This window comes from Chlorella variabilis (genome assembly GCF_000147415.1).
Source record: "Chlorella variabilis unplaced genomic scaffold CHLNCscaffold_3, whole genome shotgun sequence".
Lineage (NCBI taxonomy): Eukaryota > Viridiplantae > Chlorophyta > Trebouxiophyceae > Chlorellales > Chlorellaceae > Chlorella > Chlorella variabilis.
This window is the reverse complement of record NW_005435085.1, coordinates 2,338,141-2,353,826: the sequence shown is the minus strand read 5'-3', so window position 1 is coordinate 2,353,826 and position 15,686 is coordinate 2,338,141. Positions and strand designations below refer to the sequence as shown.

General features: G+C 66.6%; 5 protein-coding genes across 5 annotated transcripts in view; 2 read left to right on the top strand and 3 right to left on the bottom strand.

Annotated features, from left to right (window-relative positions):
• Window positions 1–505: 505 nt before the first annotated feature.
• CHLNCDRAFT_20078 (hypothetical protein) lies at window positions 506–5,014 on the bottom strand (the record flags this gene model as incomplete). The annotated part of the gene is made up of 15 exons (XM_005850705.1): window positions 506–557; window positions 747–820; window positions 1,024–1,116; window positions 1,307–1,354; window positions 1,577–1,673; window positions 1,876–1,983; window positions 2,211–2,275; window positions 2,593–2,660; window positions 3,029–3,161; window positions 3,374–3,546; window positions 3,869–3,930; window positions 4,098–4,170; window positions 4,370–4,458; window positions 4,615–4,730; window positions 4,925–5,014. 15 exons carry the CDS (start codon window positions 5,012–5,014, stop codon window positions 506–508), a joined length of 1,341 nt encoding a protein of 446 aa, XP_005850767.1.
• A 357-nt stretch (window positions 5,015–5,371) lies between these two features.
• Window positions 5,372–7,652, top strand: CHLNCDRAFT_140947 (hypothetical protein; the record flags this gene model as incomplete). The annotated part of the gene is made up of 6 exons (XM_005850989.1): window positions 5,372–5,413; window positions 5,634–5,924; window positions 6,094–6,313; window positions 6,482–6,614; window positions 6,811–6,893; window positions 7,069–7,652. 6 exons carry the CDS (start codon window positions 5,372–5,374, stop codon window positions 7,650–7,652), a joined length of 1,353 nt encoding a protein of 450 aa, XP_005851051.1.
• A 249-nt stretch (window positions 7,653–7,901) lies between these two features.
• Window positions 7,902–9,207, top strand: CHLNCDRAFT_140946 (hypothetical protein; the record flags this gene model as incomplete). The annotated part of the gene is made up of 4 exons (XM_005850988.1): window positions 7,902–8,056; window positions 8,225–8,543; window positions 8,784–8,895; window positions 9,077–9,207. 4 exons carry the CDS (start codon window positions 7,902–7,904, stop codon window positions 9,205–9,207), a joined length of 717 nt encoding a protein of 238 aa, XP_005851050.1.
• Window positions 9,208–14,765: 5,558 nt separating this feature from the next.
• CHLNCDRAFT_140944 (hypothetical protein) lies at window positions 14,766–15,280 on the bottom strand (the record flags this gene model as incomplete). The annotated part of the gene is made up of 2 exons (XM_005850704.1): window positions 14,766–14,891; window positions 15,071–15,280. 2 exons carry the CDS (start codon window positions 15,278–15,280, stop codon window positions 14,766–14,768), a joined length of 336 nt encoding a protein of 111 aa, XP_005850766.1.
• A 206-nt stretch (window positions 15,281–15,486) lies between these two features.
• The window catches only part of CHLNCDRAFT_140943 (hypothetical protein), a gene marked incomplete at both ends in the record, with an annotated part of 4,568 nt that continues 4,368 nt past the window's right edge, over window positions 15,487–15,686 (bottom strand). Inside the window, one exon of the mRNA XM_005850703.1 lies at window positions 15,487–15,579. Within this exon, the coding sequence (XP_005850765.1) occupies window positions 15,487–15,579 (93 nt within the window). The remainder of the gene's footprint in view (window positions 15,580–15,686) is intronic.

The following is a 15,686-nucleotide window of genomic DNA, read 5'->3' as shown; positions in this document are numbered from 1 at the left end:
GCCGCTCCTTGGACCTTGCCCCCCCTCTGGCCGTACCTTCTGGGTGCTGGAGGGGCGTCTAAACGTTGCACTTCCGGAAATGGCACTCTGTATGGCGCCGTCATCCACAGCAGAGTTGAGCGGCGGCACCAGCGCTTGCTGCAGTTGCGGGAACCCAACGCCGCCAGCCAGACGTGTCCATACTTTACAGGCCGGCGGTGGTACACTCATTGCCCGAAGCAAGAATAAAAGGGCAATCGGCCGCGGAAGTAGAAATGAGTGGGTAAGTGTGCATGTGCAATGAAAGGAAAATGGTAGAAGGCGGCAGCGCGAGCGAGCGCTGTGTGCGCTCCGGCGGCGGCCAGCAGCCTTCAGCAGTTGATGCATATCGATCGTCGCCGGCCAGGAGAATAGCGCAAGCATGGCATCATCATCGCGTAGTCAACAATCCAGCTGACAATGGCCAGGGAACACAGGTGCACATAGGTCGCTGGGGTGGCTGGCAGTGCCATCATGGGTAACCCCTTTAGTTGATGCCCAGATCCGTCTCGTACACCTCGATGCTCTTGAACAGCTCACTGCAAATCCAGGAAAAAAGGGCAGAGGTAGCAGGAAAGGATGACACGAGCGAACCCACACAAGAGACACCGCCCCAGCAGCTCCGCAAATGGCAGCCTGTCAACACACGGATGAGGAGCAGTGCACCCGCGTGCCACTCGTGCATGTGCAGGAGCAGGGTTCCCACCCACAGTCACCGACAGGCACACCTGAAGTTGCCCTTGCCAAAGCCGCCGCAGCCGCCGACCTCGGAAGGCACCGCGCCGCGCTGGCTCTTGGGCGCCTCGACTGCTGCCGGTGCTGCACCTGCCTCGGCCTGCAGGCAGGTGCCACCGCAGGGACAGCAAGGCTAAGCCCGGGGTCGGGTGCAGCCATCCGGGGAATGCCAACCTCCAGTGCTCTCCAATGTGTCAAGGCACGCGGTGTGCCAACCCCGTGGCCCCTGGCCCCCAACACTACCTGTTCAAACAGATGCCCCAGCCCCACCTGCGGCTCCAGGGCGCACAGGCGCTGGATGATTTCGAAAAACACGGTGGGTCGGTCGCCCAGCGGCTTGGTGAAGATCTGGAGCAGCACGCCCTGCAGTCGGAAGCGAATGATACATTTTCAGATTCATTACCGTTTTGGTCAATGGAAGCGCGCAGCAGCGCAGCACACGGGCGCAGGAAGCACGCCGTCGGACAGGCAATCTCCCTCTCGTCCTCCACACACCCCACCCGCCAACGACTCTCTCCCCACCCCCTTCCCTTTATGGAGGACTTGCCCTCACCTGGTCATCCTTGTCCACAAGCAGCCCCAGCTCCTCAACGTCCTTGTACTGCAGCATACAAGGCGGTACACGGCGACGCAACAGATGCGTGAGGCATGAGGTACAGACAGCCCTACCATCTGCCTGCCCCACACACGGTGCACCATCCAGGCTGGCGCCTGTCAGTCACATGCTACTTGTGAGACACAGCACGGCCAGCTGGCCAGCCTCAGCAGTACCACCGCTCAGTACCACCGCGGCGAACACCATGGTCACAGTGCGCTGCCCCACCTGCTGCGCCGTCAGCAGGCTGCCGATGCGGGCAGGCAGCTTGCGGTAGTAGTCAGGCGAAGGCCTGGGCATGAAGTCGAAGCCGCCAAACGCAGACCTGCGGGGAGCGGGAAGGGAGGAGCTGCCATTGGCTGCGGCGGCAGCACAAAGGAGGCCAGGGCGCCTCGCAAGCTTCACGCCGAGCGCAGGCCTCGCGGCATGCAAGCGCACAGCCCAGCCCGGCGCCGCACGCGGGCCAGCCAGCCAGCCAGCCAGCCCATTCCACGTCAACTCCACCCAACCAGGCGCAGCAGGCGTACCTGGCCCGGAGCTGTCGCATGGTGGCTACGATGTCGTCTGTTTTCAGGGCCATGTGCTGCAGCCCGGGCCCCTCATTCTGCTCCAGGAAGGTCTGGATCTGGCTCTTGCTGCAGGGAGGGCACCGCGGGGAGGGCGGGGCAGGGAGCAAGCAGATGGTCAGGCCGGGGCGTGGGCAGGTGCTCTGCTGTAGTTGCCGGCAGGCTGGCCGCGGCAGCAGGCAGCCAGCCCGCACATATACATGCCCGTGCCGCCGGTCCAGCGGGCGTAGATGCTGCAAAATTCGCAGTTAAGCAACGGCAAAATTCCTCTGGAAAAGGCGGCTCGCCACGCTCACCGCTTGGTGCCGTGGGTGGGCTCGTTGACCGGCAGCAGAATCATCTCGTTGTTGTTGGCCATGACCTGAGCGGCAGCAGGGTGGGGGGCAGCCTCAGCAGCAGCAGCGCCCCCGAGGTGGCCCCGCCTGGGCAGGCCGCTGCGCCCTGCAACAACGCCAGCCCGCCAAACCAGCATCCACCCACCACACCACCGCCACCAATCACCGCCACCGTGAAGTTGAGGCGCTGCGGAGCTGAGGCCCAAGTGCAGATTCTGCCCGCATGCCACCAGCCCCATGCCACAGGCCCCCACCCCACCAGCCCCAATCCCACCAGCGCCCTCCCATCACCAGCCTACGCCCGGCAGCACCCCGCCGCCGGCCCTCCCGGGACCAGACCCACCATGGAGTTGAGGCCCGAGTCCACAGTGCCCACATCCTCGGCAGTGAACTCAGCAAACTCGTGCCAGCCTGCAGGGGAGAAGTCCAGGGGACAACATGCAGGCGGCGTCCGGAGGACTTGACGCGGAGGAGGGGCGCCCGTTGTGTAGGGAGGAGGCAGGCGCCCGGCCGAGGATGCAGCCAGTTGCATGCAGCAGGGCATCAGGCGGCGGCAGGGCGGCAGGTAGCAGGGCGCCTGCTCGATTGAGCTGTGAGCTTCCTGCAGCTGCTGGCGTCCCAGCCCCAGCCCCACCCCCAGCCAGCGACTGGCCCGGCACGCCTCTGCCACCCCACCACAGCCCCACAGCCGCCCACAGCCGCGCACGCAGATACCCGCACCCACCCGCCCACCCATCCCCACAGGCAGGCAGGCAGGCAGGCAGGCGGCGAGCGCCCACCCAGGCTGCGAGCCATGTACTCCACTTGAGGGATCAGCTCTGGCACGTTGCCCACCGCATGGTCCAGGCGCTGCAGGCCGTAGGAGACTTGGGGCGCGTCTTCCACGGGCTGGTAGCCGGGGATGAAGGCGCCCTGCGGCAGGCGCGAGGGAAGGACCAGGGACGGGGTGGGGTGGCGGTGGCGGGGGGGTGCTGGAGGGAATGGATGGATGGCCTGCGAGGCTGCAGTTCAGGCGTGACCAGCACTGCCGGTACGCGTGAGCCCTCGGGATCAAAACACAGGCTCCTAAACCACCACCACCACCACACCCACACAGACACAAATGCACGCACACATGCCCCCACCTCGTAGTCGCCGCTGACAAAGCGCAGCACGCAGTCGCCGTACAGCTGCACCTCGCTCCACGTCAGGCTGGTGCCGCTGGCTGCGTCCGTGCGGGTGGTGGGTGGCGCCACACCCACCCCGCCGTGGGCAGTGGCTATGCGGTACGCCTCCGCGGCATCGTCCACCAGGATTCCTGCAGGACCAGAGGGGGGGGGGACGTGTGGGAGGCGGGCACGTGTGCTGACGTGGAGGGCGGATGGAGGGCCAGGCAGGGAAGGCACGCAGTGCTGGGCACCAGGTAACAGCAGTGCAGGCGTCGATGGCATCGTTGGAAAAGCAATCATGTTCAAGAAAGAGGCCCCGTTGCTGCCCCAGGCAAGCATGGCGGATATGCAGGTGGGTGCATGGGGAAGTGAGCAGCGGGGGGCGGGCTGCGCCGACCATCGGGGTGGCAGGGCAGGTGCGGCAGAAGCACAGAGGCGCAGCACAGAGGCACAGCCGGGCCGGGGACGCACCAAAGGCGCGCACCGCCATGCCGTGCTTCTTGAGGAAGGCGTAGGCGGCGTCCTGGTCGTACCTGCGGTACATACAGGCGGTACAGTGTCGTACAATGCGGTATATTTATACATTGCCGTGACCCCAGCGGCCGAGGGGTGTGGCATGCAGCCCGCTTTGAGTGCAGCTTGCTGCACCCAGCCCAGCCCAGCCCAGCCCGCAGCAGGGAGCAGCAACGACAATCCTTACGCTGCGGGCGGGCTGCTGCCGCTCTTGTCTGTCTGGGTGCTGTAGGGCGCGGTAAAGGCCATCACAAGATCGCCTGCGGCAGCCGGGGAGGTGGGGACGGGAGGGCCAGGAAGGCATCACGAATCCGCTGTGAGGGCCAGCCTGCTCCAGCTCCCTTCTCCCTGTCACAGCCCACTTGCAACCCCCGCCTGGGCCGGCAGCAGCCGCTCTATTGGAGCTGCCGCCACAGGAGCAGGCTCACAGGAGCAGGCGGGGCTGCCCCGGGCCCTCACCCGACTGCATGACGTACGACGCGTAGTGGTGGTTGCCCGTGGACTGGTCGCTCTTGGCCACCAGAGTCAGGCCCAGCCCATACCCAAACCTTCCAGGCGGGTGGCGGGGAGGGCGGCGAGGTGGGTGCGTCTGGTGGCAGCAGCAGCAGCAGCAGACCCTGTTGCAGCATGCGGCTGCACCCAGGCCACGGCTGCAACGGCCACAAGCCTCCAGTGCCTCCGGCGGGTAGCAGGGTGTGAGCCACATGGGTGCTTCTGGGGGGCGCGCTTGCCTGCAGCTGGTGGTGGTGGCATCGCCGCACCAGAACTCGACGTGGTGGAACTTGTGCATGGGGAAGCGGTCGGAGCGTGGGTTGTGGCGCTGCGGGCGAGTGGGTGGGTGGTAGGTGGGTGGGGGCCAGGAATCAGCGGCAGGGCGGCCCTCGTTGCTTCCGCGACAGCGACCGGGCAGCCCAGCATACAGAGAGGGACGTTGGGCATGGAGCCGTGCTGATCGGTGGCGTCAAAAATGCCAGCGGCTTGCAACCAGCCGGCTGGCCAGTGGAGGCATCGCACCTGGAAACCGTCATATCCCACGAGCTTCTTGCTGAACACCTCCTCCCCTGCGCCATTGCCGTTGGAGGCGGCCGCAGCCTCGACCACCATGGCTGCTAGCTACGGGCCTGCGGCAGCTGGACAGCGGGAGCTGCGGAGGCTGGGTGCACTGCTGCGCAGCGGGAGCAGAGTGGCGGGAAGCGGCGGCGGCGGGTGAAAAGGCTCGTCGGCGGTGGGCCCGGGGCCTTTGCGGCGATGCGCCAGCACTCTCCGAAACCAGAAGGGCCTCCCACCTGGCGAAAGGAGGCTACCAGTCACACGAACGACTGGGAGGCTGCAGACAAAAACCGAGCGGCGGTCGCAGACCCTGTGCCGTCCTTCCAGTGACTGCACAGAGGCTGGCGATCAGGAGGGGAGGAATGGAATGGTGTGGGAGGCCCCATGGGAGGGAGGAGGCGACACGGCCGCATGTGCCACAGCGGCATTGCGCTCGTCATCCAGATTGGTAACGTCTCCCTGTCCCCAGCACGCAACCCATCTGCGCAGCACTATGCGGGCTCAGCCAACTCACGCAGCTTGCGGTGCAGCTCGCCATGCGGCGGCCCATGCCGGCCCGCGCCAGGCAGCAGCTTGCACTCCCCTTGTCGCCCGCCAACGACGGCGGTTGAGCCACCGATCGAGGCGCAATGCAGCGGCCGCTAGATGCGACGCTTCCGCCCAGCCCGCTCAGGCGGCGGCGGCAGCGGCAACCGAGGCTGAGGCTGCGTTTGCCGACCTTGCGGCCGCCCACTGCAGCACCTGCGCCGTGGCGCTGCAGCCCTGGAGCGACGGCAGCCTGCACCGCGGCAGCGGCCTGTTCCTGACGGCAGCGGCCAGCCAGGGGGATGTCGTGCTGAGGGTGCCCACCTCGCTCTGCCTCGCCGTCGACTATGCTGCCGGCCTGCGGCTGCCGCCGGGGGCCTGGCCCCGACTGCAGCGCGGCGTGCAGAAGGACGCCGCCCTGCCCTGGGACATCCTGCTGGTGCGCTGGGCTGGCCCGGCTCGCTGCACCTGCTGCTGCCTCTGGGCTGCCCTGGAATCATGTTCCAAGCACACTATAATCTGTGTTGTAGCAGAGCATGGCGTGACCTGCAGCGTGTTTGGTTGGAAGGCAAACGCCCACCCACGCCATCGCCCGCCCCCCGCTACAGGCCCTCGCGCTCCTGGACTCGCTGTCGGGCGGCGGCGACGCCTTTTGGGAGCGGTACAGCAATGCGGTACTGCCCCAGCCCCTGGACCTCACGCTCCCCCTCTGCCTCCCGCCGCGGCTGCTGCCGCAGCTGCAGCACGCCGCCATCGCGGCGGGGGCCGCAGCGCAGCAGGAGCGGCTGGCGGGGCTGTTCCCGGGCCTGGGCGGCAGCATGTCCGAAGGTGTGCCCGGCGCATTCCGGCCGCATCTGGGCATCTGGCCCGCGAAACATGCGACGGCGTGGCACCAGCCGGTGCCTGCGCATGCACAGCAACACACATCACCTGTATATGCACCCCTGTGTGTTTCCCACCCCCTTCCACCGCCACCCCCCGCTTCCCCCTGCGCAGACGGACCCACCTGGCTGCAGTGGGGCTTTGGGTGCGTGCGCAGCCGGGCCTTCCGGCTGGCGGACGAGCACTTTGCCTTTGTGCCGCTGCTGGATGTGGCCAACCACGCGGCAGACCCCTCCTGCGACTTCAGGTGCGGGGGCGGTTGCGGTGTCAGGCATAGCGCGGTACCGTACAGTGACTGCATGCGCCCTGGCCCCCCCAGCGCCGGGGCTTGATGGCTCGCCGCTGGCGCAGAGTGCTGGGGCAGAGGCGGGGGCGGGGGACTGCCCTTGCGTCCGGTTCCGCCCGCTGCGCTCGCTAACCGTGTGCCACGGCGCGCGCCGCAGGCTGAACGCCGGCGAGGGGTGTGTGGAGCTGGTGGCTGTCAAGGATCTGCAGCCGGGCCAGGAGGCCACCATCAGCTACACAGGTGCTTTCTTCCTGCATGCCTGCTGGCTGACTGGCTGGCGGGCCGGCGGGCGAGTGGGCGAGCGGGCTGGCGGGCTGGCTGCCAGTGGTTGCCCGTGGTTGCCCTGCCGATTTTGGTGGGCCCTGCGCCGCCTCTCGGCGCTGCCCGACACGTCTCCCCGGCGCCGGCCCTGCAGGGCCCGCGGGCATGACCAACCAGCGGCTGATGGCGCAGTACGGCTTTGTACCGGGCGGCAACCTCGCCGACCGCCTGCAGTTCGCGGCGCTGGACGGCGCAGGGGCGGCGGGCATAGCAGAGGCAGGGGCCGCTGGGCGGGGCTCGGCCGGCGACGCCGCTATGGCTGATGACGGCGCCCAGGCGGTACTGATGTCTCTTGACCGAATGCAGGCCTGCATGGGGAGCGACCAGCGCATGGCGTCTGCCATGGGCGGACGTGACCCTTTCGCCTATGCGGCGCTCAAGTCGCTTCCGTTTGCCGCGGACGAGGCGGCGGCGGCGCCCCTCGGCCGGCAGCTGTCGCTGGCAGAGCACCTGCACGCCGAGCTGGAGGCTGAGGCGGCTGCCTGGCCCACCAGCCTGGCACAGGACGGCGCGGTGCTGCAGGGGTGGCAGGAGCAGGGGCTGGGCGGTGGCGGCGGCGGGCTGGATGCGCGGATGGTGGCAGTGGTGGAGTACCGCCTGCGCCGCAAGGCCCTCGTGGCCACCTGCCGCCAGCTGCTGCTTGACTTCATGGAGGGGCCGCCTCCGGGTGCTGCCTGAGGCATGCCATCATGTGATGCGAAGGAAATGTAACTGTTCAGCAGAGCCCGCCGCCGCCATCGGGCGCCAGGTCAGCCGCCATCAGGTGGAAGCGCTCTCTGGCGCGCATCGGTGCTCTTTACGCTCCGCCAGCGCTTCTCATCACGATTTCAGCGGCAGGAAGCGCCACAGGCCAGAAGCAAAACATGGTGAGCTGCGCGGGGGCCTGCATCGCCGCTGTTACACGTCCGCGTGGCTGACAAAGCGCAGATGGCGGTGCGAGGTCCTGCGAGTCACGCCGCCGCGCTCATCCCTCCGCCGCCGTCGCAGGCGGCGGCGACTCTGCAGCAGTGGGCAGAGGCTTTCGAAGCGGAGCGGCAAGGGGCGCTGCGAGGCGCCGCGGGGCCCATCACCCCTGCTGTGGTGTTGGCAGAACTGAAAAGGCGAGGTCGCAGGGGCGCCTCGCCTGGTTGCCCCGCCTGCTGCCTAGTTGCCCACCATGGCGCCGCAGCTGCCGTCCCCGCAGCCGCCGTCCCTCCTCCCTGCTTACCACTCCTCTCACTCCTGGCCCTCGCGCGCCCACATGCCCGCAGGGCGCAAGCAGCGGAGGCGCACCTCGGCTCGCAGCTGGCGGCGCTGGGGGCGCGCGAGGCGGGGCTGCAGGCCACCGCGGCGCAGACGGCGGCGGAAAACCTGCAGCTGCGGCGCGCGCTGCACGTGGCCCGCCAGGCGGCCGAGCCGTCGGTGGTGCAGCTGCGCCAGCTGTTGCTGGACCCGGCGGTCAACCGGGAGTTTGCGGGGCTGCGGGCGGAGCTGGAGGCACGCACGCGGGAGCTGGCGGCGGCGCAGCTGGAGCTCAAGGCGCTCAAGTTTGGGCCCGAGCCGCTGCTGGCCAAGCTGGATAGGCAGCAGGTGGGAGAGGAGAGGTTGGGTGGGTCCAGGCGTGGTGGTGGCAATGGTGGCGGCGGCGGTGGTAGCGACGGCGGCTGCGTTTTCGTTTAGGTTTATATGTGTGCATGCCGCGCGCGGCGCTCCCCCCTCCCTGTCCTGCCCGCCCATCTCCTCCCTCGCCCAGCTCCACAGCCCCATTGCCGCCGCTTCCACCTCTCACGCAATGCACCCCCCTCCCCCTCCCCTTCTTCGCCCCGCCAGGACGAGATTGCAAACCTGCGGCGGCAGGTGGGCGAGAGCCGGGCGCAGCAGCTGGAGCGGACGGTGGCGGCGTTGCGGGAGCAGCTGGAGGAGATGCAGCGCGTGCATGCAGGTGGGCGGCAGGGCAGGCCGGCACGCGCATGCGTGTGTGCTGGGGTGCGGATAATGGTGACAGGAGTAGCGGGGGCGTGGAGGTGCTTGGCGGGGCCGGGGCGAGGGTGCTGGATGTCTCTCTCGGCTGGGCCGCGTGCCATGCCAGCTGTACACCGCCTGCCACATCCCCGCTGCTGCAGAGTTGGAGCAGCACTCATTCGCTGTGGACCAGCAGGCGGAGCGCCTGGCCGAGCAGCTGCTGCTGGCGAAGCGAGGCCTCGGGCCGCGGCCGCAGCTGCCGGGCAGCAAGCCGCCGCCGCGCCGGCCCTAGCGCTCGCGGACCTGGAGGGAACACGTGGAGGTGGTTCATTGCATGGAGCGTACTGGAGAGCCCTCTGACTTGTTACAGACACTAGACAGATGGAAAGCAGGATCTGGCATCAGCCTTGTATGGTACGATTGCCCCCCACACGCATCAGGCAAGAATGGCTTCAGGGCTGCCGGCGGACATCTGCAGCAGAAGGCAGGCAGGCGGGTGGAGCCATGGCAATCGTCAGTTGAGGATCAGTAGCTCAAAAAAAAGCGGAGGGTGACCACCAAACACCGAACTAACGCCGGCCCAAGCAAGCAACTCAACAGCCTGCTCCACCACTCAGCCCAGACTCACAGTATCCGGCGATGTGCCCCGCAGCCCTCACAGTCTGCTTCCGGGGCTTGGTGCGGTAGATGGCGCAGCCCCTGGCGCTCACGCTGAACCTGACGCAGCCGGTGGAGGTGCGGCAGGCCTTGCAGCAGGCGGCATATGTGGTTGCACGCCGCACCAGGCGTGAGGGCTCGTCGGCGAAGCGGGCGCTGCGTCGGGGTTTGGTGCAGGCCCTGTTGGCCAGTACCAGCGATACGGCGCCCTCGCAGTTGAGAATGGGAGGCGGGTTGGTGCGCCACCACCCAGCACCGTTCTGCGGCGCGCGGCAAGAGGCGGCAGGATCAAACCTGGCAGTGTGCGGTGTGCTGTACCCATGCGCACAATAAAACCAGGAAGTGGCACTGCACCTTGGGCACGCCGTTGGACGTCGAGTTTGCAAGCTTCCTGAACTGCAGAACGATCTGCTTCACCTGCAGGCGGCACAGGGGCAGGGTGGCACACCGCAGGTGCAGTGCAGGCTCTGACATTCAACAATAAAGCAGAGCAGCTCTCACATCTTCCAGCGCCGTGTTCATCGCGGCACTCAGCTTGTCGATGCCGTCGTTTATGCCTGTCCGTGTCTGTGCCAGAGCAGGTGCAGCGTCTCAGAGATGCTTGCAGCACGCGACGGAACAGGCAGCCACAGGCGGGCAGGCCTGCCCTGGGAGAAAGCGATGACGGCTGTGACGCCCAATCCAGGAGCTCACCTGCTCTGCAAAAACACATTTGGTCTTGTAAACGGTATCAAAGTCAATCTGCAGCAAGGCTCGAGACATCAGCTTGCCAGCATTGGGTAGCAGCAGGAGCAGGCCAACTCGGCATCGGATGCATTTGCAGTGCGTGCATTGAGCCGCATGGGCAACCCTCCTCAAGCCAGGGCTTGCCTGCCCGTCCGTGCGATCATTAATACACTTTTTGTACGCATCGGGGCAGTTGGCATTTTCCTCATGAACCCCAGCTTTCTGTGAGATCCACCCACAATGAAACCAGCTGCAGGGGAGCATGTGGGTGGGCAGGTCAGGCAGCATGGCACGCAGGCAGCGGGAGCTTCCGCCACGCCGCTGCCTCAAGCGCCGCAGCAGGGCTGGTGTGGCAGCAGGACTCACTTTCCGTTGCAGTCAGATTTCTTCCTCAGGGCACTGGACATGCGCCCATCGCACCCAGTTTTTGGGAGGGGACACTGCCACACCCGCTCAAACTGCTCGCTCTTCTCGCAAGACCACCGCACCATCTGAGTCAGCACGATGCGCTCAGAGATGGAACACATCATGTTGACCTGGATCCCTGAGATGGGACCGACGATGGGAGTGTTGAATCTACAGGTGCTGAAGTTGGGATGTGTGTAGGCCGGGAAACGCACGGCATCCATCTCTGTCGTCCACGTGTCGTTGGTCGGGTACGTGTTGGCTCGGACCACCTGCCAACGCCGCAAGGAGAGGCAATCAGCGCCAGTAGCATGCCACAAAGGACTGCACCTGGGCTGCCTTGTCCCTCTACCACAGCAGCCCACCACCCTCTGGCACACGGGTGCGTTGGTGGCAGGTGCATGGCGCAAGCGAATGCATTCACCTTCTCCAGGTTGGCCCGATCCAGGTGGAAGTGCAGCCGCCGCGTCAGTTGAGTGGCCATCTCTCGAGCAAAGGCCTTGAGGGCTCCACCCTCGCCGCGCGTGCCGTCCGCCATTACCAGCTGCTGCATCACCAGCAGCTTCAAGGCCGCACCTGCAGCAGCATAGAAGCAGCCAAGCACGGAGGGCGCTGGAGGCACTGGAGGCGCTGGAGGCAAAAATTACAGTGCCCACAATGCTGCAGCCCTGCACCTTTGGCCAACGCAATAGTGGCGCGAATGTCCATCCAGCTCTCAAAATTCTCGAAATTGTTTATGCCGGGGTGGGTGGCAAAGATGTCGAGCACGGACTGCAAAGGAGGCCCGAGGATTGACGGATGGAATGCCGGCCGCGGCAGAGCTCAATACAGAAGGCATGGCAGATTCCCGAGCCAGTACGCCTGGGCATGCAGCATTCACTTGCGCCACATGGGTGCGACAGACAGACAGGCAGGCCGGCAGGTGAGCGGGCGGGCAGGCCCCAACGCCCAGACGCGCCACGCGGGCTGCAGCAGCAGCAGGCGAGGCAGTGGCACCTGGGCTTTCAGCTCACTCTGAGGGCAGCGACCCAGTCGGCGTGCTTGGTCACCTGGTAGCACCTCCTGCAACCCAGCAATTGACGCAGCGCGCCCAAATTCAAAGGATGTGCACGCTTGCCAGCAGCACAGCATGCATATCATACGAGATGCAAACCCCGGCGGCGGCAACGGCGGGCCGGCGCACCCGTCACCAGGGTCGCAGATGCCAACAGCGCTGTCTCCATCGATGGTGCAGGACACTGCACGTGCAGGGAAGGGTAGGGCGTTGTGAAAAGGCCAGGCTGGAGGTAGGATCACACTCAAGACATGTGTGCCGCTGAGCTTCCGTCCTCACCAGGCCGCGCAGGGTCCCAGGCAGGCGCCATGCGACATCTGGCCACAGGCCCGCCTACAGGCTGCGCGCACGTGCCGTCGGCGTTGCGCTGGCTGGGGGGCAGGTTGCGGGCAGCGATGCAGTTCTGCAGCGCACAGTCCTCATCAATCTGCGCAAGGGGTTGCTAGGCGGGCAGGGTGGGTTCGGGCTGTGTGCAATACATGAGCAGAAACGCCCAGGCCGCATGCTGTGCCAGCATCAGGGCTCTGCATGACACGCCGTGCACAGGTTTCCGGCCTGCCACGCGCACCCTGCGCTGAATTGCACGGATGGCGGCGTTGAAGCTTTCTGCATGCAGTGGTGGGTGGGGAGAGTAAGTGTACAAGCGTGGGGCGGCGGTGAGGAGAGTAAGGGGTGAGGAGAGTAAGTGTACAAGATGGGTTTGGGGGAGGGAGGTGGGGTGCGCAGCAGCTGCTTGGGGAAGGCAAGCGCAAGTCTCAGATGGGTGCTGCGGCTGCTGCTTGCCAGCTGGGTGCACCCACCCAGCTTGTCCTCCTTCATGAGCTGGTCCTGCCTGTACCTGCAAGGAAGCAACACAGAGCATGCAAGGTAAGAGCAGGTGGGATCGCTGGGCAGCGGGAACCTGCAGGCTCAGCACGTGTGCCGGCTCCAGCCCAGCAGGCCGCCTGCCCCCACACCACACCCACACCCACACCCACATGATGTCGTGCGCCAGGCCATCCAGCCGGCAGCCCAGCCAGTCCTGCAGCTGCTTGATGTCGCGCTGCAGGTTGTACTGCAGCCACTTGCCCTGCGTGTAGATGTCGTCTCCGCTGCTGCAGGAGGGAGACAGGGCAGTGCGCGGCTTCGGCAGGACCACAGGCACAGGCCCAGGGCGCGGGCTGGGCAGGCCAGTGGTGGGTGTGAGTGGCCCAGATGCCCCGGCGGCTCAAGGGGCAGCGAGGGCCACCACAAGCATGCTTGCATGTGTTGTAAGGACCCTCACGCACTTGAGGCGGTCGATGGTGCCGCGGAGCACCATGACGCCGATGTTGATGAAGGGCACGTCAGTGATGACGTAATTGGCGGCGTCCACGACTTGGAGGAGGATGTCGGACAGTGCTGCGGGCAAGACGAGCAAGCAAAACGGTACGCATGCATGGGCGGGCAAGTCAGCGCGGGGCCTATGCGTACGGGATGAGGAGGCTTCCTGTGCACACATGCACGGCTTCCGTATTCAGGGTGGTGCACGGATCGCTGGTCGCTGCGTGCGGTCAGGAGGCGGGTCATGGCCAGCATGTGCGTAGCGCAGCGCCGCTTTGCGCGCATAGCGCCGCATAGCGCCGCTTTGCGCGGCGAGGCGGCGGCGGCAGGGGCAGCCGGCCGTGCAGCTGGCGGGGCCAGGGCCGTTCTTGCATACAGTTGCAATGAAGCTGTGCTGGTCATGCATTGGCGAACCAGTGGAGGTGTCGGTCTCCGGGCTCTTGGGCTGTGCCAGCTCCAGAGACTGGCAGGCTGCACAAGGCATGACGGGCAGGCGTAAGACGTGGTGCGGCTCACAGCGGTGCGCCTCCCCGCCTGGGGCCAGTGGCGCCACTGGGCTCACACATGCATGCCGGCAGGTCTGGGCGGCACCGCTGCGCTGGCCCACCCACCGTCGGCGCAAGGGTCGCCCACAGCTGCTGCCAGAAGCGGCGCGACGGCGGCCAGGAGGAGGAGACAGGCGGCGGCTCGAGCGGCAGCACCGCCGCCACCGCTTCCCATGGTCAACGCGGCCTGAAACGGCGATGGCGGCTGTTGGGGACTCGGGGGCGTGAATTGAGCTCCAGACTCACGCTGGGGATGGCAAAGAGGAGCAGCAGAGCTGTTAACGCTTTGACGCTACGAGTGCGCCGGCGCTCGGGACTGGGTTGGCATCAGGGAGCATGACAGCGATCACAGAGGTCTTAGTGGGCTGCAGGGGGGAGGCAGCAGCAGCCAAATTGTGCATGTCACATGCCGCCGGCAGCGCCGCACCCGCAGCAGCGGTAGTGGTGGCGGCAGGGCACCGCCCCCAGAGGCCGCGGGCTGGGCTTCACAGGCCATCCCCGCGAACTTCTCACAGCCTTGCCTAGCCATCAACGACCAAAATCTGGGCGGCGAACGCCTCTGCAACCCCCGTGAGCGCCTGGTACGCCCACAAAGGGTGTTCACCGATGGGGGGCAGTTGCACTTAAACGCAAAATTCCCCGCACAACCTGCTGCATGCGCACCTGGTGCCCGCAGTAGAGCGCACCAGGCGAGCAGAGTACCCAACCAGCGTCTACCAGTGGCACAGAACTTTGGCAGAATCGGTGGCTCGCGCCTGGATTTCGGACGTGACCTTAGACGGAGAAGGAGGATGCTATCGATGATATCGAAAGCATGCCCAGCGTGCTGAGCCATGCCCGCCGCCGCGCCGTGCCATCGCCGCTGCTCCCTGCCAATTTCACCCTCCAAAAGTCACCCCGTCCCCTTTTTCCCATTGCCATGCTACATTTCTGAGCCGGTGTGCCAGGGTAGCAACGGCCGGGCGGCGGCGGCGAGCGCAGGAGGACGCGGCGCGCATGCAGGTGTCTGATCAGCCCTCTGCAGCTGGCAGCCCTGTGCGGCGAATGCGTGTGCCTGGTTGTGCATGGGCAACATACTCATGGCAGCGGCGGACCAGCCCCCCCTTTCTCCCCCCCCTGAGCGCATCAATCCCGCCCGCTCAGTCGCCGCTCTCCTGGGGCTCACGCCGCGGCGGCGCCAGTGGCGCGCTCCTCGTGCTGTGCCAGTTCAACCTGGACCCGCAGCAGGATGCCCTCTGCCGTGGGCCGCTTGCCAGGATCTCCCGCCAGGCAGCCGCGCACCAGCTCCTGCAAGCACCACACAGCCACACCGTGGCACACTTGCGTCATGCAGGCAACGTCCCGGGCACGAATCCTGCCCGCTGTGCCCGCTGGGGTGGCTGCTGACGTGGCGTGCTGATTTGGCGCCTGTCCGCTACAACCACCACCACCACCACACACACACACACACACACGCACACACGCACACACATGCTCGCCTGAATGCCCTCGGGCCACCGGTCTGACACCGGCAGGCAGCGGCGCTTGAGCGCCACCGTGTGCACCACCTGCAGCGGCCCCATGCCGCGCCACGCCCGCCGCCCCGCCATCATCTCCCACAGCACCACGCCCAGGGCAAAGGCGTCGGAGGCGGGTGAGGCTGCAGACTCGTCGGCTGCCAGCAGCTCGGGAGCCATGTGGGTCACTGCGAGGAGGAAAGAGGTGGAGGAAAGCGGGGGGTAAAGAAAGAAAGCGGGTCACTGGAGGGGACCGTGACGCCAGCCTGGCGGGTACCACAGGATGGGCCTGTGCAGGGTGCCGCCCGAGGCCAAGGCAGGCCTGTGCTGCTGCCTCCTCATGCGCATGACCATGGATCGGTCGAGCTCGGGGCCAGCGCTGCCGGTCAGCGCCAGCAGCGCGTGCCTGTGCCAAACGTGGGGCGCGGCACAGTGGACAGCGGGGAGGAGGTAGGGCGGGACAGCCCAAAGTCGGCCACCTGGAAAGCAAGAGGCGAGGGTGGAGGAGGGAGGCGCTGCCGTGCTGTGGGGCGGCAGCTGCCAGGAGCGGATGCAACCGAGGGGGGGGGGGGGGGGGGGGGGGGAC